General features: G+C 38.7%; 1 protein-coding gene across 3 annotated transcripts in view; it reads left to right on the top strand.

The window, feature by feature from the left end:
• The window catches only part of SATB1 (SATB homeobox 1), a 75382-nt gene extending 49679 nt beyond the window's left edge, over positions 1–25703 (top strand). The window contains exons 10-12 of one of the 3 annotated variants that reach the window (XM_082293860.1): positions 20779–20982; positions 21468–21563; positions 24166–25703. In XM_082293860.1, the coding sequence (XP_082149986.1) occupies positions 20779–20982; positions 21468–21563; positions 24166–24645 (780 nt within the window). In that variant the 3' untranslated portion in view covers positions 24646–25703. Of the gene's footprint in view, positions 1–20778; positions 20983–21467; positions 21564–24162 lie in introns of all 3 variants that reach the window. The other 2 variants (XM_082293859.1, XM_082293861.1) reach the window with 2 other exon arrangements.
• Positions 25704–26491: the final 788 nt, after the last annotated feature.

Raw genomic sequence — 26491 nt, 5'->3', positions numbered from 1 at the left:
GATGTTTCTTGGGCTGTCAGCATTTTAGTGCTGGTTTTCTTTTTAGCAAGTCTTTAACTTTTGACTTCTGTGCTGTTCACATTTTGGAGTTCACTTTATTGTATGGAAAAGATGTTGTCTCTTAAGTTATACGGTGTAAGGAGCATTTAAAGGGATATTTTGGAAATGTTGTATCAAAATGATTAAACTCAAGCTGTGGACTGTAAAAATTATAGCTTTATAGGCCACATGCCTGTCTACCCTTCAATCACTGTCAAAGTGATAATTTCAACAATAATATGTTTCTTTTATTGTGGGATTCTAAACACCAAGTGCTGTTTAAACATTAAACTGAATTGTTTATGTTAGTGCTGTACTCAGTGTGTCATACATCAGGCCACTATAATCTCCCATGGAATGTAAAAATTCTGTCATGAATCATGGCTTGTATATCGGAAATTACTGTAATTTTGATTGGAAATTACAGAGCTCTTGAAATGTTTCTAATTATGATAGAATGTTACAGCAGCTTCCAACCTGTGTGTTCCTCAGATGTCTTTATTTACATGTCACAACTTGGGGTTAAAGAACTGTCCGTTTTCTGCACCTTCCCCTTTCCACTGCAGTCTTCTGCAAAGCTAAGGTATGAAGCCAGTCTACCAGCCTACATAATTATGTTCTGATCTGATTTGTGTGATAGTATATTTATTTTAGTGCAAAGCCTTAAAATTTCTAGGTGAATCAGTTCTTCCAGTGCTGACTTGCAAAGGGACAGGTAATCAAAATGAAGCCCAAAAGTTTCCAGAGGATGCAGTGCAGGTTTCTTTGAGCATTGGTATAAAATTTAGATTCTTGTACAAAATTTGCTACCAAGTACAGAAAACAACACTAAACACATAGTTTGTTTCCATTTTACTCTTACGATTATACCTGTACTCCCAGGGGTTATTTTTATCCCCAATTTCAGGAATGCAATGTTAACCTATGTGTCTAGCAAGCTTTCAGGTCTGTGGTTAGATAAAGTGTCATTTGTACTAGAAAACTGCTTCGCAGAAGTGACCTCCTAGGTAGACTGGATGTGTTGGGTCTTCTGGAACTAGCTGACTACTAGTCACCCAGTTAATAATCTTTAAATACATAGCAATGCCACATACATTAAGGAGGTACATGTATTGTAAAAGCTTCTGCATTGGAGCTCTTCAGAGGTACAAGTAAACTTTTCTTGGGGCACAAAAGTCTCCTTTGTGCAAAAAAAAAGGCTTGTTCAAACATATTCTCTAAGAGAACCTCTCTTGAGAGATCTATTACTGGTATTTTTTTAATTTGGAGACACTGGTTCCATATTCAGAACTGGAAATCCTGAGATAACCCAGATTTTAGTGAAAAATTGGAAGGACAATGATGTGTTGATTAACAGTTTTGTTTTTTAAAATCACTAAAATTGAACATTATTGGTTTTATCTTATTTTGGATATAAAAACTTGATTAACGTCTGAGTGCAGTCTGGAGTTGTGGTGTAAAACCGTATGTGACCTAAACTAGCTCTGAGGGGACAAAGGTAGTTGTTTGGTGGAAGACCTTTTCATTTTATTCTTTTTTTTCTTAATAAACTGATTTGGGTCAACAGTAGATTGGTTGTCTAAGCAGCCAGCATCTGCAAGGTGGCTGGGCTTGCCTGAGCCAGGAGACTGCAGATAATGTTCTGCTGACTAGAGCACTTTGTACAGAATTGCTATTAAATTATGTGCTACAGGAGCTTCTATTTGGGTAGCGCCAAGGTAAAAAACAAGCATCTTCCCTTGCTCTGTGTTAGTGCCTTTGGCAAGAGTGCAACTGGAAATCCTGGGATAATCACTTAATTACAGTGAAAAGTCAGGAGGAAACATATTAGAAAATAATGTGTTGATTAACAGTTTTGTTTGTAAATCCTCCTTAGTGGCGGAGGACCAACCACATGTGGACCTGATGCTCAGCAAAGCAGCTGGGTGCTGGGGCCTGGTGTGGCAGAGGTCATGGGATCAGGCAGAGGTTGCAGGGCTGTTAGAGAGATCATGTGCTGGCTTAGGTGAGGGATGATTTGCCTGCTTGTAGTTTCACAGTGCACTTTGCTGGCAGCTTGTTGGCTTTTCCAAAGAAAAGGGCCTATCTGGCACATGGGTTTGAACAGGTTTGGGGGCACAGCTAGGACATTCCTTCAAATGTTGAATTCTTTTCCCATATAGGAATGCATACATTTTGTACATCTTTTAAGTTTCTATGTTTTTAAGGATTGATATATTATGTACAGAATAAATTAAAAATCTGTTAAATTCAAAATATATACTTTAGAAGTTAATATGATGATACTGAGGAGCTAAGGAAGATACTGTAATTCAAATTCCTGAAATACATCATATCTTTGGGGAGTTTTAGAACTTTAATTGGCAAAGCACCTAATGTCAGTATTTAAAATCTTGAGGTTTTATTGTAGGTTTTCTGTCTAATAGGCCTGCATGGTTTTTTTGTGAGATTATATTGAAAAGAGGGCTTTGCAGAAACGCACACAAAAGGAAGACAGAAAGGTTTACCTAGTGTTTTGTCTCTTCTCCCAGGTTGCTGGTTCTTAATGGTAGAACGACAATGCCAACAGTATTTTTTGCTAAAATGTAATCAGTACACCTGAATAACTCTAAATATAACTCTAAATAAATGATATTATATATATAGTATTTATATATAATAGATATATATATTATATGTAATGTAAATAATAACCCTAAATTAAAAGAATCCACACATAAAATTGTGTGGCATACGTTACTTTTACAATTTCATCATATTGGGTTTTTATTAAATTTATAACCTGAAAGTATGATTCAAGTAATTATGGAAGCACAGTCTTAATTTCGTTATTTAAAAAAAAAAAAGTTGATTTGTGTAGTGATCATTAAGGTATCATGGTTCAGTAACTGTGCAGTGGTTACAATGTTCTCATGTGGGAGCCAGGGATGAGTTTTTCTTGATGGTGACAGATGCTGAAATCTAATTTTATTCCATAAAAACAGACAAACAAGCAAACAAAACCCCCAAATCTAAGTGCCCTGAGAGATAAGGCAGGTAGAGATTTGTAGTGTTTCTGTATGTTTGCTGCGTTTTGAGAAGTTAGATTTATGTTATGGCTTATCCTGAAAAGCCGTGGCTTGCATGTGCTAGTATGAAGCAGGGAAGAAAGCAAAACTTTGCTGAAAATCACCTTAAATTGCTAAAGCTTTCTTAAATTTAGGAAATTACAGTTCGCAAAAACGGAAGTAATATAAAGCTCCGTACCTCTGAGAGTCCCATGCACTACAGTTAAGGCCAATAGCCTGCATTATTTACCTAAAGAAGTTTTATTTGTAGTAAAATAAGTGGGTGAAATTGATACTTCTCTGCAGCGTCAGTCCTGCCGATGCCTGTTTATGGCCCCATCGGTGCCAAATGCCTTTCCTTCTCACTGAATGAAAATGCCTGTATGTGGAAGGTGAGACACTTGGTTCTCACAGAATCATGCTTTGATTTTTAATTTTAAAATAAATCTAATGGAGTACTATGCATACCTCCAGAAGCCTCAACTAATGACGTAGAGTTCTGACCTGTTACTTCTGAGCTGTTGCATTGTGTTGCTCAGTTTCTTGTCCTTCCATCCCTGTCTTTTGCTTTGGTTAATAGTAGCTTCATATACAAAGTGTGGAGGTAAAATCATGGGTTTCAGACCATGCTAGAGACTCCATCCTGAGCCATGAGGCAAGTATAGTGCTATTTAAGTAGAAATATTTGACTTTTTGCCTTTGTACGCACCCAGAGTGTACTCCTCCAGGAGGCTGTGTGAGGAGATCCAAGGGGTAGGCACTAGGCAGAGCATCTAGCACTCATGAGTAAATGAGAAGGAGTTAAATGGGGAAGGAATGCTAAACATTGGCACTAAAAATGCTTTTGGCATGCAAATACCATGCTTTTCCTGACATAAATATTTTCAGAATAGGCCATTAGAGTTCAGGTATATAAAACCCTGCTTTTACTGGAAATTTTAATGTTGTAGTAAATCCAGAGATTTATAGTGAAAAATTGATGTCTGTTATCTCACTTTTATCTTTTTAACCAGCAGTTTTATAAATGCTATATCTTTGATCTGGCTTTTTCCATCTAGAGACTAAGCTATATACTCTAATAGGAAAGTCATTTTTAAACAGCTTCCCACACTGAACAAGCACGGTATTGTGGATCTGGCACAGAGATGTAACATGCCATTACCGCAGATATAGAACAATCTATTCAACTATTTTCCAGCAGGAGGAAAAGAAACCTTTTTATCACCAAGAGTAACCCTCTGGTAACAATGTGGCTTTCGGAGGGGATCTTGAAATTTATTTCCAAAGCTGTTTCCTCAGGGCACTGCACCTCAGGCTGCCCAGAGGGGTGAAACCTGCAGGGCAGGAGGGGACTCAGTCCTTCGACCATCACCCTGCTCTCTGTCAAGTTCTCTCCTGCCTTTGTCTCCCTCAGAGCAGCTGAGTCACTTCCTGGGTTTAAATCTTGGCTTAAAAACCTTCTTCCCCCCCCACCACCCATCCCCCCCCCCCCCCCCCCCCCGAACCTCAGTGTACAATGGATTCTCTGTGGAGCAGGGAAGGATGCTGCACAGGGAGACGCGAGGTGGAAACACAATGTACTCCGAGGTCTGCCATTTCACAGGCCCACCTGGAAATAAACGCCTCGCCCTGGTGCGAAGGCAAAATACAGTAGTTAGAAAACATTAGCTGCAGAAACACACAACAGCATCTATTTTTTATTATTTTTTAATGTTATCTTCCTCCCCCCCTCATTGCCTCGGGGTGATTGCTCTGGCAGTTGAAGAGGTGCCATGAGCAGCAGGAGTCGGGGTGGGATCGGGTGTCAGCAGGGATGGAAGAGGAAGAGTGTGAACTGAGAAAGCAAGATGGGCTTTTGCATGCAATCAAGAATTGCCCCATGAAGCAGCATGTCATTCAGTGAAACTGTGAAACTTGGCAGATAGAGCTGATTTGTTTCTTTCACAAAATATCGAGTTACACAGTCATAGTGTGTTCTGTCTTGCCCAGGTCGGAGGGAAAAAGATTTTCAGGTTTCTAGTGGGGGGAAAAAATGAATGCTCCATGTCCTTCCTCTGCCCCATGTCCTAGTCTCTTTTACAACATCTCCTCTCAGAAATAAAGGTTAAAAGCTCAGGAAATTTCTTTAGCTTTTTTTAAAATATTACTTCTCTGAAAGAGGGTAGAAAAATTGAGTTTAGTTGACTCTCTTATCTCTTGATCATGGTAGACCATATCCCACATTATTGGTATGACTTCGGTGGAGTGGCTTGACGTCAGTGAGCCTCGGGTTCCCGCTAGTAAAGAATAGACAGCAACTCCATGAATCAATAAAGATGCACTGAAGAGAAACCACCTTAAAATTTTCAAGGTAGTTCACATTAGCATGCAATTGCCCTTGTAAATCTACATAGAGGAGGGGGAAAAAGGCATTAAAACCTGAAATAGTTCAAACCAAAGAAACAGGTACAGAATGGAAAATTTTTAACTGGTAAGAGGATTATATTGACCTCTTCAAACAGCTCCTTGGAGCCAGGTAGCCCTTTCAACACGTAAGGCAGAGGTTGGATTTTTTTGACACGCTGATGAAAAAGTGTGCTTCCTGAGCATGCTTTACACATGAGGTCAAATCGGCTGAGGCTGGAGGTTCCCAGCCAGGCGGGTGGCAGCAGGAGCTGTTCAAATGCTGCCGTTTAAAGGACTGGTAGCAGCTTCAGGAAACTGAGCATATTTGAGCCCTGAGGAGAGCTTCCCTGGAGGGATGCGGTGCACACCTGCCCTGCGCTGGTTGGGAGTTAATGCTTAACGCTCTCGCAGCCACAGCCTGTGGCGCATCCCTGGGAGGTGCTGGGACCACTGAGTGCCTGGCAGGATGTGGCCTGCAGGTGTCCAGAAACAGCAGAGGGGGGGCGTCTTGGTTGGATGTTTTTCTCTGGTGGTAAGAGCATAAATGAGTGAGAGAAGCTAGGAGAAGTACAAGTTTAAGTCATTAAATGTACAAATGAAAAAAGAGAGCCAAGAAGAGAGAGCTCTTTACAAAATATAAAATTATGTTAAAGCAGCAAGACGGCACAACATAAGGAATGTTTGGTACATGTTATTGAAACTGAAAAATCAGAGTATGGAATGAATTATAATTTAGCATAATCCATAATTTTACAGTTTTCATTTTGAATTATTTATCTTATATGATTTGATTAAAGATAAAACTGGCTGACAAGATCTCTAACATATCTGCATGTCTTAATGACAAATGAAAAAACTCCACATTATAACTTTACCATTTAAAAATTTTTATTTGTATTGTTTCTTTATAGCTCCCTTTTATTTTTAAAGCATATTTCAGCTACACATTGTGTACACGCGATTCCATAACCCATCAGGCTTCAGTGTTGCCTCAGTACCTCTGATTCAGTAAATCAGATCATAGGCAGCATGCTGTCATATAATAAGGTGTCTGATCCTTATTACCAGTTTGTTGATGCACAGACTCCTTCAAATTGACCATTGCAACACATGGTTTCCCCTGAAACTAGCTGTGATAATTAGCGTGGCTCTAATGAGACAGAATGTCACTGATCTTGTGCTGAACTGTCGAGTATCGACGCTACGGATGGGAACTGTCAAAGCTTGCCATCTGTGACAGAGCTTGGCATATTCCATTTGCAAGGTAGAGCATGCTCAATAGACTGTTTTTAAACAAATGGTCCATTTCTTGATTAGGGCTCTGTGTTCTGTTACTGTGGAAGACTTTAGATCATAGTTAAACTTTTTGCTTTTTTTCCCCCTTCTTCTTCTGGTGGGGTGAGCTCATTAGGAAATGAAAACATTACTGATTCTCAAACCAGTCCTTCAGTCTCCTGTTAGACTTTTGGGGTGAGGTGGGGAGGAGCTGATCATGTATTAATTCTTCTTCCTTCCCCCAGTTATCTTAATGGGTTTCTTCTAGGGCTTGCACTCCCACAAGTCTTCTACCTGATTTTTTTAAGCACTGAGGGGTAGGGATGGCATAGTTTTGAAGTATAGAGGAACAAAAATTAAAAAGTCTCAGGTAATGTGCAGCAGGAGCATGTGCACCTGGGATGAAAGATTGAACTGGTCAGGAGAGTCAGGCACCCAGGCTCCTGGGACTGGCCCTGCAAAATGCCGTGCAAAAAGTCCAGCGCTGCTTATCATTCCAAAATATGCTTTGTTGCTTTTTATTTCCTCCTTCTCTGGCAGACCACACAGGGCTTGTTCTGAAGAACATTTTCACTAATCTGATCAGGCAGCCAAATACGCCGGGAAAACTGCTTTAATGATCCCACTAATTACCTCAAGTCAATATGAACTGTATTATTAGACTGAGGGAAAATATTCCATTAGGTCTCCCCCTTGGGAGTTTCTCCGCTTTGTGATGTCACTGAAGCCTTCGCCCTCTCGCTTGTAATTAATTTTATTTACACACGCAGGCACGCACAAGGTCACACCTGCACAACCGGAGCTGGCCAGGGAGCTAGTGGCACTCAGGCTTAATCAGATCTGTCATAATTACCATTCTGCATGTTTCTGACACACGCTGTGAAATATTTCAATTTAACTGCCGCTACCAGCACAACCAGATGTAGTGTGAGTGTGGCTGCATTGGAAATATTATTCCTCAGGATAAACTCTCTCCTCCTCCTTTTTCCTCCCACCCCCTCTCCCTTTTACAGCTAATGTGGCACAGAAGCTGATGTATCCTGTAAATCTTGAATGCAGTGCTAGATTGATAACAGCAGATTAGACAGTTTAACCACAAACAGCTTGTTCATTTTTCACAAATGAAAACCACATGTGGTGTAACTAAAATTTCAGGCTTTTTTTTTTTTTTTTTTCCCCTCCTCTTTGGTTGTCGTTTCCTTTTGTGTGTGCGTGTGTGTGTTAAGGTCTGCCTTAACTGTAAAGGGGTGTAAAAGAGTAAACATACAGGGGAAAGAGACACTGTTGTCTTTGGAGATTATTTCTCCCTGACCTTTATTAAAAACCTTTCTTGTTTTGGCAAAGAAATCAGATGCCGCACAGGGGTTTGTCACTGACTCTGAGACTTTCTAATCTCTGGGGTTTGTGCCCATTTATTAAAGAAGTCAACCTACTGTGCTTGTTATCAAAATAACATGCCAGCAAACACCTTGCTTTAAGAAGAGCTTCTAACCAAAAACTGTAGTCTTCACTGCTAGCTAAATTTAGTAGAAGTAAAATTTTCTGCCAAAGTTTTTCACCATGGATTTTGTCTCCTTGCTAACTCTTCCCTGTACCTCTTCCTTTGGGGGAAAGATTCTTTTTAAAAAAGAGTCCTCTAAGTGTTTAGAAATTTTGACAAATGGAAAATTGATTGGTTTTTTTATTAAAATATTCTCATATTTCCTCTGAAAACAGATTATGAAAAATTAAATATTTTCTTATGAAGCCACTTTTTAGGAAACCAAAAATTTCTTTAAATTGTTTTGCTTTTTTTTTCATAAATCCATTTTTTCAGGTAAATTGTTCAGCTTTCCCTAATTAAACAGCCTTCAGTACTTGGTAAGGTGTTTTTTTAAACCATCTACTCTTTAGTTGATCACAGTAGGCTACTTTTCCTACACAGAGAAAAAATTAATGCAATTTTAATAGAAAGTTTTAATTATAAGACTCTAAAACAATTTTTGCAGCAAGGAAAACAATGTAATGTGCAGAATGCAACTGAGCAGATTCTCCAAAAGCTGTTCCAGGTACTGTCAGGCGGGAGGAGTGGTGCAGCGCATTGGATAGAAATTCATCAAATCTATTCTGTAATAAGGCTTCCAGGGGAGGTTTAAAAAAAAAGTAGCTTTAGTAAGAGGTTGTTTTATCCGTTGGCAGTGATTTGTGATGCAGTGGCAGTACTGAAAGTGAAAGAGTCAGGGAGCTAAGACTCAGTGTTCAAAGTCAGTCAGAAGGTGAACAGGACAGGTTTTGAAAGCCACTTGAAGGTAAAGTTTGCAGCAGAAAATTTGGCTATGTAGATGGCCCCCCAGGCTGCTGCAGGCAAGGTTAAGGACCCATGCTCATACCAGTTGGCCAGCAGCTACTGACTGCATTACTAGTTCCCCAGAGCTGTGTAGGTCAGTGCAGGTGTGCCATCAGTGTCCCTCACTGCTTGGCAGTGCCTTCTCCGTTAGTGACTCCCCCAGGACCTGTGCAGGCCCCGAATAAAGGGAAAATCTCATTTTGGAGGTGCCGCCAAAGCACTGGAAGTGCTGTGGCTGCAGCTATCTCAAAAATAAGTCTGAAGTAAGATGAAGAGGAGGGCAGGAACGGCTCATGTTGGACGAGGTAATGATGAAATGAACTGTCAAGACTCTTGCAAGGATCTGGAAATACAGCTCTCATTTCTCTGGAAAGCTATTCGAAAAATATCATGCGGTTGGGAAGCACTGGATTGCCAAAAGAAGAAAGTATGGCACCTTCTCCCACCTCCTTTGAGTCTTTTATTTTTAGGTTTTCTTTCTTAGGTAGAGGTGTTCTGGTTCCTACACTCCAGATGTGTGAATCAGCTCTTCCCCAGGCAGCACCTGCTGTCTGCCTGACAAGAGGTGCTGTTTCTGGCAGGATGGATTTTCTTAATCTTTCTTCCTGCTTTCTATACCCTCACCTTCTGTTTTGTTCTTCTCTCACCACCTTCTCTTATTCCTCCCAGTATGGCTCTTCTCTTAGTTCTCCTTGGACTTTTTCTCACCCCTTCTTGTGCCTTATACACCCTCGCCATCCATTCTTGTTCCATCTGCCTCTTTATCCCATCCTACTCTTGTCCCCTGCCTGCTGGAATCCCACCCCAGGCACATCCCCATGCACATCATGATTTTGTACACATATTCCTTTGTGTGTGGGGCACAGTGTGGGCACTCCATGCCCTTGGCCTTTGCTGGACTGGTCACCAGCAATACTGGCTTTGTGGGTCCTTTCTCTGAGTGATGACATGGATTTAGCTAGGAAAAGAGCCATACTCTTGATTTCTCAGTTTGCTTGTGCCTTCTGTGAGCAGATCACTGATTCAGGAAGCTTTTGAAGATTGAGTATGTCAGTGTTTTAACTATTAATGAAAAGGGGAAAAGTTTGAGTGGGCTGTATGAGAGTTAACTAGGAGCATAAATGAAAACACAGCTGTGGTGGCAGAGGCGAAGAGGAGGCTGAGGAGTTAGCAAGCAGCCTGTGGTTCCTGGCTGTGGGGGAAGCAGGGTACCAAGTAAACAGCGCAGAAAACAAAAGCGAGCTCAACCCGTAACTAAACAGGAAATGACAGGGTAAAATTCCTGCTGAAAAACTGAGAGCTGCTAAATATGTAACTGCAAAGAATAAAGGCGTCTTGTGCAAACACAAATATACAGTAACAGTCTGAGAAGCAATTTGTTAGAGGAGTGACCAATTACAAACCAGGTGAAGGGCTGCTGGGCGGCAAAGGCAGGAGTAAGAAATAATAGATGTGTGTTTTCTCCCTTAATGTTGAACTAGGTAATTTAAAACACATAACACCTGAATTAATGTTGCAGGATTTCTAGGTGCAAGGTGAGAAAGGAGATGATATTTTGTTCCAGATAATTTTTTATTTTGCTGTTCCTAATAATTTCTCATTGCATCAATTTCTTTACTTTCTTCAAATTTAATCTCTAAGTCAAACTTCAGATTTTTGTTTATGCATTACCCTAAACTGTTGGCATCTATTGAATAGGCTAGAGCAGGCATGCAGCTAGCTAAGTGGGGAAAAATTCCAATTTGCAAATATTTATCTAATTTCAAATCTGCCAGATTCTATCTGAAAGCACATTGTTATTCGGGGGGCATCTCATTCTTATTCCTGTGCAGTGTCATGTTCCCTTACTTCAGAATGGCATTTGAGAAGCATATAAATATGGTTTTCAGGATCTTTGTAAAGCAAGGATGTTTGGACTGAGTGGTCCTTAGCAGAATTCCCTGAAGTTTTAGACCCCAACTAAGCAAGATTTGCACACATACCAGTTAACGTCTGTGGGTTTACTCAGGTGACTGGTTATTTTGCTGAGCCAGGTGCTTAGCATCTCTAGTACCTATAGCATGCAACAGAAAGCTCTTCTGATACACAAACTTTCCACTGTTTATGTAAGAACAGTTATTAAAAAAAAAAAGGCATGAAAGGCTTAAATTACTTTCTTTTTATTTTTTGCTTTAAGGCAGCCAGTTTGCTTCACCTCTGATAAATCATTTGCTACTCTTATTTTCTATAAGGAGGGAGTCTGAAAGGATTGATCTTTTTGACCTGAGGAACAGGATGGGAGGGATCAGGGCAGGAAGAAGCATGCTGCTCCCTGCAGCCCCTGACTTAACGGCAGAAGGTACTGCCTAAACTGCTGTCTGGAAATAGAGTTGGGGCTGGGACTCAGCTGGGCTGGCACTCCTCTTGGCCAGTGAGAAAAACACTAAGAACTGATCTCTCTAGGAACTTTTCCCTTGTGGCTGTTCTTGACCTCTTCCTGACAGCAAACTACCTGGAAACACTCTTGTGTTGGTTCCCACCCAGGAGAGAGAAACCTGATCTCTCCAGCTTTCCTTTTGATCCAGCTTTCCTATTGTTTTAAGTTTTTGCCGCAAGCAATTGTGCTACAAGTAAGGGTATTTTAGCTTTCTGAGGATTTCACTGCCTTTCTTTTTCCATGGGTGAAGTACATGTTTCTGGCTGCTCCCTTCTCATTTGCTGGGAGGCATCGAACTCTCACAGGTGTGGATTTTAAAGATTTTTTTTTTTTTAACTGCTTTAAGATAATGAACGTTATTAATTTTCTGACTGTTTCTGTGGTTAACAAAATCTGGAGGAAAGTCAGAGAAAAGTTTCTTTTCAATTTCCTTAAGACTCCCCTCACCCTTGGCATTATCAGGGCATTAAATGTTCTTCACTGTGAAACTGAGAGCCACAGAATCCAGCTTAACTGCAAGAGACAAGACATTTTCTCAGAATATTTAAATGTCTAATTCAAATCTATATGAAAGCTTTTAGTTAGGCTGTGAAAATTTGAAGGGATGTCTGAGAACGGATTTGAGCTGTGTGTGTTTCGGAATGATGTCACTTGTTCGAATATCTTGTCAGCTGAACTGAATTTACAATGAAGTCCAAATATCTGTGAGCCTGTGATTCCTCAGTGTGTGGTAGATCTTCCCCTGATCCAAAATGAATTCTGGAAAGAAAAAAAACATGTGACAAGAAGCCATGAAATTAAGTTGCTCCATCTGGGAAATTATAATATTTTGTTAAAAATATAAAACAGGACGGGCAAACATATAAGTAATTACAAAAGTGACACTTTGGCCCAATGGCTCTTTTACTGGAGGTCTTTTCCCCCAAAGCTAATGTTAAATCTCTGTAAGCAATGTAATAATAAACATTTGCTGTTCACTGTAAATTGATAGTAGTAAAAAAGATTTTCAAAATTGCCAGCCTCTTTCTATTAAAGACTCTTCTCTAACTAAACTGCAGATATAGCTGCCGTACAAAATTGATTGCATGTTTAAGAATAAATAAATGTGGGCTGTTAAGGGTCGTGGTTGAATTTAGGGTTGTATTTACTTTCAAGGGACACATTGATATTGCAGTGAAATCAGTACTTCTTTCTGCTTAAATAAAAGATAAAGGGCTATATATTACCAGTCACCCTCTGTGAAACCCACTGACCCATTTTATACGACCATACTATAAAAAGTAATGTACCAGACTAAGACTGGCTTATTTAATAATTAGCAGGTGTTTTTTCTTTCTTTTTCAGGTCTTTTGATTATTGTTAAGTCTATTTTTGTCAGATGCTCTCTCACAATTACAATGCTGATTGAATCAGGTGTGTGAAAGAGGAAGGATCTGGAATAGAGGAAGACATAGTAAAGCTTCACTTTTTTTTTTTTTTTTTGCATCTTTTACTTTTTTCTCTTTTTGTTTATGAGTATAGCTGCATTTTATGTAAGATTTTCAAAGGCATATACACTGTGGTTTTGATGAGGGTTTGTGCCTACCTATCATTGCCAGGCAATTGAAGGCAATACTGTAAAAAAGATATATTTGAACAGGGGAAAGAAAAGGTGAAGGAAGCTGAGAGCAGAGAAACCAAGCTTGGGAGAAGCCCTTCATTTAGATTATTGAATTTCCTCCATACTCAACTAAAAAGTAATAATACTTATGTTTTCACTCAGGTTTAGAGTTACAGGTTAGGTTTTTTTCTGTCCATGAGCTGGTGGTGTCTGCAGTGCTCATACACAAGGGACACACAGACGAGTTTCGATACAGCCTCAGACCTTAACCCAGCTAATCTTTTTCCAAGCACTGGCTTTTGGCCACTTTTTGGCCACCATGGCTCTGCATAGAGACAGAGGTCTGGTACGACAGACAAGACTGTGGGAGCAGGACAACAGCTCTCCATGTCATTTTGCTTCTGTACTTGTTGGATGCTCGTCATTGAATTTTAGAGGCTGCTTTAGCAAGTTTTCTTTTGCTATTTATTTGTTTGGATGTATACAAGAAAAGAAGTATGTATTTAACTTTGAAATGCTGCAGCCAGGGAGAGGAAAAGGCAGAGGGATGAAGACACATTAGGAATCCTTTCCTCCTAAAATGTCACCAAAAATTTGTGGTGAAATGCTCTCAGTATCACTGCTAGCTGTCTGGTAATTTGTTTTTCACCACACAGAGAAAAGGAGGTGGTACCATCCCAACAGATGGTGTAGGTGAATAATAGGTTGGATAAGAAAGTTAAGGAAATGGCATAATTTGTCTCAGTATTCTTCAAAGGAAGTTTTTCCTGCCAGTGAAGTTTACTTTTCTTCTGAAAAGCCCTACTAGGTTACGGGGTTTTCAGTTTGTTTTGCTAAATCTCATCTATGATGATGGTAGATACAGATTTACTTAAAATCCACATCTGGCTACCCTTTTCAACGTTCTAGTAATGAAAGCCAGTGAAATAGATGAGCCAGGAATACCTGGAGATAAAGGACAGATTCAGGTTTCAAACTTTCTCTGATTTAGGAGAATGCTCAAAGGGAAAGCCTGAAACTTAAGGCTGATTAGTGTAAATAAAATACTAAGGCAACCATTGTTCTGGGGACATATATTATCACTTTAGGCCACATATCAAAAAGAGAATTCATATTCTGGTACCTCTAATTATCTTCTGGAACCAGCTGAAAAGGAGCTTTTTCTTCCTAAGTTCAAGAAAAATAGGGAAATCCCAAAGTATTGAATATTCACTGGAGTTTTTAAAATTAGTCAAAAGTAGGTTTGCATCACAGAAGGAAGTCAGTGCTTAAAATTTCTTGAAAATATAAGCTAAAATGAACTCTAACAAATGTGTTGGTCAGTATCAAAAATTGCTAAATCTGGTAGATTATTAGTTTTCCCAAATTTTTATATAAATACCTAGTGGCCTTTCTTTTAATAGACTTCAGTTCTTCTGTGAAGCATTTAGGTCTATTCAGCTTTGCATAGAGGCTAGCCAGGACACTATGTATTTTAGGAAAGATAAACCTGCAGTCAGAATAAATTTTCCTGCAGCAGGAAATTCTGGAATAACATCTAAGGGTAAAAAGGACTGCTCTTGTCATCTAGGCTTGTTCCCATCTCTAAACCCACAGGTATTTCACACAGAAAGAAGTCAGATTTAAGTGATCTCAGCATGAAAATGAATTTTGAATTAAATGCTCTGTTCTTCCCCTGCAGTGGGTGTTCCCTGTTCTATTTTTTCAGGTAATTCAAATGTAACACAAACAACATTCCCCAGAGAAATTAAAGCAGTGTCCATTGTTACTTATTGGTCATATTTGTTTGTGCTGAACTAACATTTGCTTATTTTTGCTTCTCAATGCCATATGCATGAGTTTACTGATTCAGAACTCCCTGAATTTTTGATCCTGTTGAACACTGTGAGAAATCTCAGTTGAAGGGTTTAATGCATTTTCCAATCAATGTGTAGGGGAAATTTGGCCTTATCAATTTAAATGCTGGAGATCCTTTCATTGCATTATAGAAGAATCTTCTCTAAGCAGAGATTATTCTTAAGAACTTCATAACATTTAAAGGTTAATATGTTAGGTAAAGAACAATATCTTAAGACAAACATTTTTATTACAGGACATGAAGGGATAGTTCTGATTAAATTACACGATTATTTGAATGGGAAAGAAGACAAAGTGCATCATTTCTTGCCCTCAACTTTAATGCCTTTAATCAAATAATGACCTTCTGGAAATAGTTAATTTTAAGCATTTGGAAAGATCAATACCACTTTGCCACCAAAAAATGGCCCAGATGATGAAATTTGATGTATTTAAAGTACCATTTCACCCTTTTAACCTAGTAAATAATTTAAAATGCTTTCAGTACTCCTTTGCTACCATTATGTATCTCGTTCAAAGTATTATGACTTTTCCAAAAGCAACCTTTCTGTGCAACGTGCAGCCTACAAGTTTAATACTAAAGACTAATACTATATGCATATATGGTAGCGGTTGTGTCGGCCCTTTTTCTTCCCTTGCATATGTGGAATCTCTTTTGTAAAGAAATAGAAGTATCTAAGATGAGCGCAGCCATTTGGAACAATAATGAGATTATAAAGCAAGTTGGATGGCTTTTGAAGGGGAAAAAGTCAATATTTAAAGTTTAGTCCATGAGCTCTTTTCCTTTGTCTTGTCTGTAAGCTTTCCTGTTAAAGGTGAAGGATTTGGATTGCTCTGACAATTAAGAGCCCATTTTACCAAGTGTAATTTCATATCTGCGTTCTATAAACTGGAGTGCCTTCAGCATTGTAAATAAAAAAAAATTGCCCTCTATTAGCATGTTTGTGGGCAGATTAAAAACAGTCTTCATTAGCATAAGTAACACTTACAGATTCTTTTAAAAGTAGAAAATTATTTGTTGAATGATAAATTGCTAGCTTTCTAGTTAGTTGCTGAAAATGTGCTCATTCAAAATGCCTACTTTAGTTTAGTCTACAACATTCATTTTTTTTTAGTTAGAAGTACTGTTTAATGGATTATGTACTTAGTCTTTGTTCACAGTAGATGCTGAAATGCAATTCACACTTTCTGCTAAAATGTTTGTATCAAACACCTCCCTATTTAGATTGATTTCTTCTAACACCATGTATTTCTATTATACTATATACCCCAGAGAATGATACAAAATAATCTTAAATACACCAGACCAAAGAAAAACTGATCGTGTCTTAGCATTGATACTCTAAAATGTTTTCCCTTCTTAGATTTAAGCTACAGCCTTTCTAAAAAATGCTGAAGTCTTTGTCATTCTGTAAGAAATATTCATAATTTGGCAAATTATTATCACTGTAACAAATTGACCAAATGAGTTCAATTGCTTCACCTTGTAGCCTTCTCTTCCCAGACTAAATGTGTTTGTTGCTGATTTGAAAAGCTTTGGCCAGAGAACATTTTTCATGATTGTAATGTTATCCTCTTTGATGTAATTAGGGTAGGTATTTACACCTTACGTGTAGATTTTTTTTTTTCTTTCAATAAGAAAGATACCAGAATGGAAGAATATTTTATTAGAAACTCTATGTGAAGAGCAGAAGATTTTATTTAAGTACAGCACGGGTCTGACTGAATACAATAGCATTTGGATATATAGATAAAATGCATAGATGCTTTCTTTAAAATAAGCATGCTCATGGGTATTGCAGAGCCTAAGTTTTGGCAGTTATCCTCTTTGCGCTTTTCCTGCAATAGTTTGGCAGTTCGGCTTTCACAGGTTTTTTTCTTCTAATGTCTTGTGTTTCTTTTCTAAATCCCTATCAGAAAACCAGACAGAAGACTCTTATTTATTTTAAATATCTTAGGTTTAGCATCTTTTTTTTTTTTCACCATTTTCTTGCTTACTGTAGCAAGACCTTTGCAGATGGTACTTGGTTACTTGAAAGTGCATAACAGTATTTTCTTTGTAGCAGATGGATTTAAGACTTTTAGTTCCCAATAAATGTAGGTTTACAATACATAACTTTACAGGATTTGTGTTGTATATAACAGGTTTGAACATATTATCTCAGAATTCATCTGCATGGCATTTTCAGCTTATCCAGGGCCCATGCCAGTATTTTAAGTAATAGAGAGAGCACAGTGATTGATAGCAGCTAAAGGCGTGATTTTGAATAGAAACAAAGGTTTTAGAACAGAAGGTGTCAAATTAAACTTTGTCAGTTTGAAAAGTAGTAACATCCTGAAAGTTCTCCAAACATATTTACATGTGGCTAATGTTTATATTTTGCTTTGTACTCTCTTTATATTCAGTGTAATGTTGCCTGGCAAATTTGCGCTGTTTTAAAATCAAGGTTGTTCCCAATGTCATTGAAGAGTTTTTGGGGGATTTGCCTTTCTGCATAAATGTATCAACTTCTTTATTTTAACACTGTTTTTTTTAACAATGTACTCTATATGCTGTATAAACCAGTTGTGATCTAATCTGACTTATAAATATTTCCTTATTATTTTGTGGTCATTTCCACTTCCTGTAAGACTATAAAGACAAGGGGGAAAAAAGGAAACTAGGCAGAAATTGCTCTAGACTTAAAAAGGCTTGAAAGGAGAAAAACCAGCCCTGTTACATTCACTTGTAAATTCAACTGCATTATCTGCATCAGTTCATACTTTTTTAGATCAAATGGAAACAAAACTCATAAATTTTACAGAACTTAAAATTAACCATTAGAAAAGTCTGGATGATTACTTTGCCTAAATTTTATAAAAACATTTCATATTTGCTCATGTAGGTGACTTTTATGAATGAGCTTTATTTCATGTACAGAATTCTGAACCTGAAGCTGAATTAAAACCCTCTATTTTTATTTGTTTGTCTTGAACCAAAAGAAAGCATATTGGTATAAAGTTCTTACTCTCTTGTCAAAGTAAGCCCCTACAGCCTCTCTTGCTGTTCATCCACTATCTCTTCTGAGAACATTGATGAGATCAACTTTCATAAATACGTTCAGAAATAAACAATGAAGACCAACAAATTGTTTCTATCCATGTAATTGTAAAAGAATTCAGTTGGTCATTTCCATGTTTTCCACCGAATGTTTCATCAGAGTGTATCTACTTCTTTAAAAATGTTCCAAGTTGAATAGAGATATTTTGGTAGAATAGCAATCTTTTCTGTGTACCCTGTCAGAGGTATCTGTCTTCATTATCTCAAAATCCCTGAAAGGCTAGCAGAGACATGTTTCAGGTTAAAATTCATCAAATAATTTTAGATAAGGAATTAGAAGTATTATTTCAGTGCAAAAATTGAGAGAAAAATATTAGAAATACAATGTTAGCTATCAGTAGTTAATAAAAATAAGGCCTGACCCAGTAAATACAGAAACTTTCTCCCCTTATTGTCTTTTCTGTATTTCTTAGTTAACAAAAACCATTGTGAAATATGTTTAATAAGCAAAAAATGTTATTGCCTAGGAATTATATTTTCTATTGGACATTTTTTAATGATAAAGACATTTTATAATTATAATTTTTAAAATTATACTGTCTTTTTAAGAAAAAACAAACCCTGTGAATCATGTGGTCAGCAGACAAAATATGTGCAGCTTCTAAATGCAACTTCTTTTCCAGCCTGTGTGTATGCCTTAGAGAGGTGTCACTGAGGGGGACAGGTTGTTTTGTCTTTTTTTTTTTACTTTCACCAAACTGTCATGATTGCTCTGCTCTTTTTTTCACCACCATTAGAAAGAGGGCCAACAGTTTCAGTGTGAAGCAGTGCAGATTCCAGACAACCAAAGAACAATTTTTACGCTTTGGCATGGGATGGTTTGTGGCTTTGGGCTTTTTAAACTAATAATTTTATAACTGCTTTTCATTTAAAAGATCTAGATTGGTTTCTTTTCATCATCTTCTCTCTTCCATCCCCAACAAGCTACCTCTACTTTCTGAGTGCACCACTTATAACTTACTGCAGTAAATACTGCTGTTGAGCATAATCCAGCACTCAGTATCCCCATGGATGCAAGGTGAGCAGAGAACCACAAGCAACATGTTGTTTTTGTTAGGGGCAGGGAGGGCTCGCACATTACACTGCTAATACATTCCAGTGAGGTTCCACAGACCCTTGCCACTGTCTTGAATACATGCCATACAATTCCAGCTGGGACAGGCTGGGTGTTGTGTACTCTATGTGAAGGCATTTGGCCACATTTCCCAGTCATCTTGCTAAGCCCTGGGCCAATACCCAGCATCCTGCTTAGTGCATGGTCCAGGAATGGGGTGTGCTCCATCCCTAGGGTGTAGGGAAGCCCTTCTGTGTCCCTGCTCTCCCCTCCCTCTGCTCCATCCCTAGCACACCTTGCAAGCACCAGGCAGATTTTGGCCCCATTTAAATTTTTGCTTTTTCAGCTCTGCTACCACCATATCTATAACAGTTGTCATTTTGATTGTTTCTTGGGGGCATTTTCTTCTGTGTCATTTGTTCAGTTTTCCACTTATATCCAAGCAAATATACTTCAAATTTTTATACACACCTCACTAAATATTCTCATATACAATATGAATACATTAACATTATTTGTTTACTTTTACTCTTCCTGTTGTGGCAATATTTTTACACTGCATTTATTAACTGTTAGCTAAAGATATGAGTAACTTCAAGAAAATACATATCTGTATCCTATCTATGTGTCTATTGTATCTGTTAGTAAACCAGTCTGGATAAACCATTAATCCACTACTGGTACATATAAAAAGGATCTAAAAGCTTCCATACATTTATATTATTTGTTGATTCAATAAAATGTCACATTATCTTTCCTACAGCATTAAGAAATAAAATTGCATGGACCTATTTTTGAAAACAGATCCTTGAAGCTAAAATAAAGGAAATATGCGTGTTTTATACATGTAATATTTTTTTCCTAAATTTTAATATATCAGAAAATTTCTGCTGATGTACACTGTCCTAGCTAGAGGGTTTACACTCCTCTTTTAGAACTACCAGTGCACAGTTAAGAAAAAAATCCTCAATTAAATTTTAAGAAGACATAAGGAAACATTAAATTTTCTAGATTAACTCATGTCTCTTTCAGAAGCAAATTAGCAACTGCTTCAGTTGCAGGGGATTCTGTAGCCGACTTCATATTATGTATCCCAAAAATTCTTAGGCACCTTGCTGTCCTTGATGTGGAAATGGTGTAAAGGGTGTGTCAGATTCTAGAGCACATCTTCCTTCCCCCCAATCCCTAATAATCCTAATATGTAAAAACTGAGAGACTGTTTTTTCTCTATATCTATGAGGACAACCTGTAAACAGTTATGTATCACTTGAAATAAGTTCACCTGCAGGGAAACCTCTTCTTGTAGCAGAAATTAAGTTATTGCTTGGCTGCATCTAGTCATAGGATTCCTGTCTTTTGAAAGGATGTTAGGGAGCTCCTCTGCTGCTGTGATTTACATTAGGCAGTCCTACAGTCACGCAAACAAACAGCAGTACTGTGATGTGGGACGAAGGGGAAGGTGCTTTCCAAAATGCCTGTGGTTGGTAAGGGTCTGTGAAATGGCTGGGCAGCCTCTCAGTGTGTTGGTGTGTGCTTTAAGCCCAGCCTGTGCAGTGAAAGCCTTTTCGATCAGGTGAGAGCATGAGAGAATGCAGCACCTCTAAAGTACACATTTCACCCTCCTTTTGCCCCTTGCAAAGTGATGAAAAAACTAACGTTTTTCTGGTTTTATCTTCAAGGGGTGGCTCTGTGAGCTGTTACGTTGGAAAGAAGATCCTTCGCCAGAGAACAGGACCCTCTGGGAGAATCTCTCCATGATCCGAAGGTTCCTCAGTCTTCCTCAGCCTGAACGCGATGCCATTTATGAACAAGAAAGCAATGCAGTTCATCACCATGGTGACAGGCCTTCCCACATTATCCATGTGCCAGCAGAACAGATTCAGGTTAGTTTACCTTGGCCAATCCCGCAGAGCGCTAAGTAAATAAAGCTTTAAACTGAGCAAAGGAAATTAGTGTTTCTTCCCTCCTGGTCCAGCTAAACGCAGGTCTCCTGGTACAAGATAAGAGTGCGCTGCCGTCCACCACCGGAGTTCAAAGGAGACCGTGCGACCACCCACAGTTCTTGTTTCGGTTCGGTGGTTGTTTGCAGACGTGCGTGGTGGTAGTGCAGGGGCAGCTGTGTGCGGGGCAGGGCGAGCCCCGTGCTGGCTGTGCCTGGCTGGACAGGCACCAGGACCAAAAGGCACCGGTGGCAAAGGTCTTCCCAACAGAGCAGGAGGACCTTGTTCTGCTGCTGTTTGAAAACTAAGCAAGAACCATCAGCAGTGGTGGCTCATCCTGGGTAGGAGTGAAGGAAAGGGGATTCCTCATCCCACTTTAACGCCAGTTGAGACTGGGGTGAGTCAATATTTGTTTGTTTTTCCTTCAGAGCCCCTCTCCCACCACCCTTGGGAAAGGAGAGCATAGAGGCGCTTTCCTACCAGGCCTGCTGACCACTGGACCTTGGCTGGGTGCTGCTCCGCAGGTGAGCCGGCACAAGGGCACCATGTCAGGGAGAGAGAGGAGGGGATGCAAGACCCACATCATGAGGCTTGGAAACAGCTGCCCTCTGCTTCAGGGCAGCCCCATCAGGGCCTCATCCAGGAGCTGCACGCACCCTTTTTGCGCTGGCGCTGCCAGCCAGGAGCCGAGCTGGCTATCATGCTAAGCTGTGTAGGCCAGGTTGTCAGTGGGAACTGCTGTCTCTCTGAGCTGGGGACTCTTTAATTGCTTCTCACAAAAGGCCCGAGGTCAGCCTTGTGACTGCTCCTTCTTAAAGGGCAGATATTACCCCATGCTTTCCCAACCTCAGCTGAGACCCTGTGCCACTTGTATTACCTATACAGAAAAATATTTACAAAGCTAGGAAGGATAGAGTTATCTTGCAGCCAGAAACAACACGAGTGTATATTAAAGATAAAGCAAACTGAATAAGACAATCCCTTAGGATATCAAGTACTAAAATAATTGTGAAAGCCTGGAAACTTGCTGTTTGATTTAGCAAAAAGAGAGAGAAAGATCTATATTAAGTAATAAAACAGCACTTGTTTGAAAATGTACATTGTTTTTAATAAAATCGCTTCTTAAGGGGATAAAAGGAGAAGCTTATGCACAGTATAAACATTCAACCACTATGCCACTTACTTAGATTTTCTTGCCTTGTTGATAAAAGTTGTGTGTTTGATCTTGTAAATATTATTCACATAAGCAGTTGCATTGTAATCTCTTAATAGGACTTGTAAGAGTAAGGATTGGGAGATTGGGCCTGAGTTTTGTCTCCACTGTTCTGCATGGTAATTGTTGTAGATGCATAAATGTGTAGCTCAGATACAAGTTTTCAAACTGTATATACAAAGCCTTCAGTCTTGTAAGAATTTAATGTGCTGGGAGTAGTCTTGAATATCTTCAGGACTGGAGCCTTGAATGGAACTGCTCACAGACCATAAAACACGAAAGGACCTGAATAGGGATGAGGAAGGAGCCCTAATTCCAGGGCATTTATGTCAGATCTTAGAATACGAAGATCACTTAAAGCAGTGGACCATAAAACATGAAAGGGCCTGAATAGGGATGAGGAAGGAGCCCTAATTCCAGGGCATTTGTGTCAGATCTTAGAATACAAAGATCACTTAAAGCAGTGGCTTCTAAACCAGTTGTGGAGATCTATGCGAAGTCTCCACAACCACAAGAGTCCCTGTGAAGTGGACAGAATTATAATCCCTCCGGTATTTATACCATTTGTACAGCATTTTGTGCTTCTTAGGGCCTCAAAGAACTGCAACTGGAAGCCTGGAAACCACTACCAAAACACAAAAAATTGTTGAGGGGAGACTCACAAGGGGAAATAAAATGCAGTGATAGCAACTGCTTGTTTTGCTGTGGTTGTTTTTTAATAAGAACTGGTGGTTTGTACCATATGACAAGAAATTTGCTGATCCAAAATATCTTACTAACCAGTGCTTCCTGTGCTGTGCAGCAAAAGAATTGTCAACACAAACAGTAGCTGATAAATTTACTTTTGATTTTAAACATGATCTTATAGTGTACTGTATTCTGGTGGTAGATGAGAAAAACATTTCTGTCCCTAGGGCCCAGTGCCTCACCTTTTAAGAATGTTTCTGAATCCATGCTTGCAAAACTTCATTTTAAGCTCTTGTTAATTATTTACATCATGATTTTCTTTATCTTATTCTTCTGATGTGCATATTGGCTCATTTTTATTGCCTGAGTTTTTGGAATGCAGCATGTTCCCTTCTAATAATAATAGTGCAACTTATTTAGAGCTTTGCATCTTAGTGCTTTATAAATATTAACTAAATAATCCCCAGCACAAACACAGAGGCAGGTAAATAGGTCTGCTGTTTATTTGTTGGGATACAGGCATTGCAGGCCTGCTCAGAGACCACAAGCAAGAGAGGTCAGAGCCAGAAGGGGAAATACAGACTTCCTACCTCTAGATCCCTTTGTCCTTGCTGAGGCTGGGTTTGACAGCATCACGTTAGGCGCTTCCAGCCAGCACATTCTGTCGTAATGTTTGCAAGTTTGACGAGACCTCAGTGCATGCTGAGGTCAGATCAGCAGTGAGATATTTCTGTACTTACAGAGCTAAAATGCTCTCCTTCCCCGACCCCGCAGTCCCTTCGTCTAGCTATTGCTAGAGATTTGCAGCCCTTGTTTTTGGGCAGCAGCTGCCGTTGCTGGCAGAGCTCCGGCACGTTTGCCCTCATCTGGCACTTTTCTCACTTTGCCCTTGCTACAGTTTTGGCTAAGCTGGTCAAGTTAATCCTATACTGTGTCACCTACTTAGCATTTTGTCTTGTCTGCACTTGACTCATGGAGCATGTTCATTAAAATTTGTCAGCTAAGCCACACCAATGTTGTATCATCGGTGCTTTCGGTCCGACAAACCTAGAGTGTTCTTTTTGTTCTTTCTTTCTTTTTTCTTCCTTTTTGTTCTTTAAATTTACTAAGCCTTTGTTTGTAGCTCTGCAATTTCTTCCCCCCGCTCCTTCCCCAGGATTTTCTCAGTAACAATATATGAGCAAGAATACATGTACAAAAAAATGCTGTTCTTTGTCTTGCAGCAGCAGCAGCAGCAACAGCAACAACAGCAGCAGCAACAGCAACAACAGCCAGGTCCCAGACTACCCCCAAGGCAACCGACAGTAGCATCACCAGCTGAATCTGAGGATGAAAATCGTCAGAAACCCCGACCGCGAACAAAGATTTCTGTTGAGGCCCTAGGGATCCTACAGAGTTTCATACAAGATGTAGGCCTGTATCCAGATGAAGAAGCAATCCAGACTCTCTCTGCTCAGCTTGACCTGCCCAAGTACACCATTATCAAGTTCTTTCAGAACCAGCGATATTATCTCAAGCACCATGGGAAGCTGAAGGACAATTCTGGTTTGGAGGTGGATGTTGCGGAATACAAGGAAGAAGAGCTGCTCAAGGATTTAGAAGACAGCATCCAAGACAAAAATGCAAACACGCTTTTTTCAGTTAAACTAGAAGAAGAGTTATCAGTAGAAGGGAACACAGAGATTAATGCTGAATTGAAAGACTGATCTAAAATATTATTTTCTTTCAACAGTGCCGCTGGTATTTACTAATGAAATGAAAATTCCATCTTGCGTTCTGTCAAAAACCCTTATTATTCATTGTTTGGCCAATGAATCTTCCAAAACTTGCACAAAAGTTGAAAAAAAGGATAATGCAGACTGCACTAGATGTTTTACTCTGTTTTACAAACTGCTTCGCAGCAACAGATGAAGCGTTGAGGATTGTTTGATATTAATTTGTGTTCACTGGATACACTGTGAGTGTACCCAATAAGCATGATACCAGTGATTTTGATTCTGGAGCCTTCAGACAAGCATTACAACTTTTGTGATTTACTGTTTTTTTGTTTCTGTTTTGTTCTTGTTTTTTAATTATTACTGTAGCACTCCACACTTGATCTTTGGAAACTCACATTTATTTAAAAAAATAAAATAAAAAGAGTTTGTTACTCTTGTTCTATTGTATGTTACAAAAGAACTATAGACTGTGGAATGCAGTTTAAAGATAACATATGCCAACAAATGCCTTGTATTATATGGCACTGCCGTAATTCAGATTTGTTTTCTTTTGGAAATAAAGATCACTGTATTTTTTTTTCCATTTTCATTGTTACATGGTTTTAGAGAAAATGAAAAAGAAAATGTGAAACACAATTTAGTCCTCATTATTTATTTGTAGATCCTGCAGCATCATGTTGTAATTAATTTTTTTGGAAGTTTCCGTTAAATGTAATATTGCTTCTCTTGTTACCATACTGATTTTTTTTTTCTATTTATAAATGTATTTTGATGGGCAGTAAAACAAAGTGTCTTAAAAGTTTTAAATAGAGAAAATGTGCTTTACACAGTTGCCTATAAAAAGTGCTCTATGTTATCCAAGCAATTCATACTATAAGCTTCACTCTTATTGTTGTATGCAATTTTTACTATCATGCAAATAAGCTTAGGTAAATAAAACTAATAGATCACCTTAGAAACTTATGCAATTAATGTGAAAATAATTGATGTTTGCAATGTGTCTTCCTTTGGTTTACAATCAATTTTAAAGCTACAGCTGTATAAATTTTCTGTATAAAGGTGTATTTCTTTTTTATGAGTTTATTGCTATGAAAACACCAGTTATTTTGTTACAGCTGGCTGTTTTTATAAGTGTATCACAATTTTCTTTATGCAGAAATGTTCTGACTAGGAGTGGTTATTGACTGTAACTACACAATTAAAATTGTTTGTATGGTATGATATGGCAGGGTTTGTCTGCGTATGTGTGTATCTGGGAGGAATAACTTGTTCTTAGTGCACACCATACCTTCTTGCCATCACTTTGTTCTCCTTTAAAATCACAGGCAGATTTTTTTAATGACCCGCTTAAAATTTGAATTTAGATAACATACTTCAAAAAGAAACCCAGTTTGGTTATGAAAATCATAACCTGTCTTTTCTTGGTTTAAAAACTTGCCTGCCCAACAGAGATAGGAGGATATTATTGAGTCAGAAGGCTATCAGGCATAAACATATTTACAGTTCCTGGCAGTAATGCACTTATAATGGATACAGCTGGTTTTATTTTACACTAGAATTATGCTAACACTGTTCCTTGCACTAATGTATAAACATTAAAAAAAAACCATTAATAGTCATAAAGTAAATAGGAAAGATGGGCTTTGCCCATAGCAGTCCCCTTCCAAGCAAGATTATTTTTAATGATCACTAATAAGGTTCTTGATAAAGCCATAACAGTTGGTGACCTCTGAATTTATGCAAGGCTCATGTCTAGGCTAAAGAGCAGCTAAAAGTTATGGAGTACACACTATTGTTCTCCTAGGAGAGAAATAGCTCATACTCTGTGTGACTC

Source organism: Coloeus monedula (assembly GCF_965178545.1).
Source record: "Coloeus monedula genome assembly, chromosome: 1".
Taxonomy (NCBI): Eukaryota; Metazoa; Chordata; class Aves; order Passeriformes; family Corvidae; genus Coloeus; species Coloeus monedula.
Note: the sequence above shows the minus strand (reverse complement) of the source record. Positions and strands in the feature narration are given on the sequence as shown.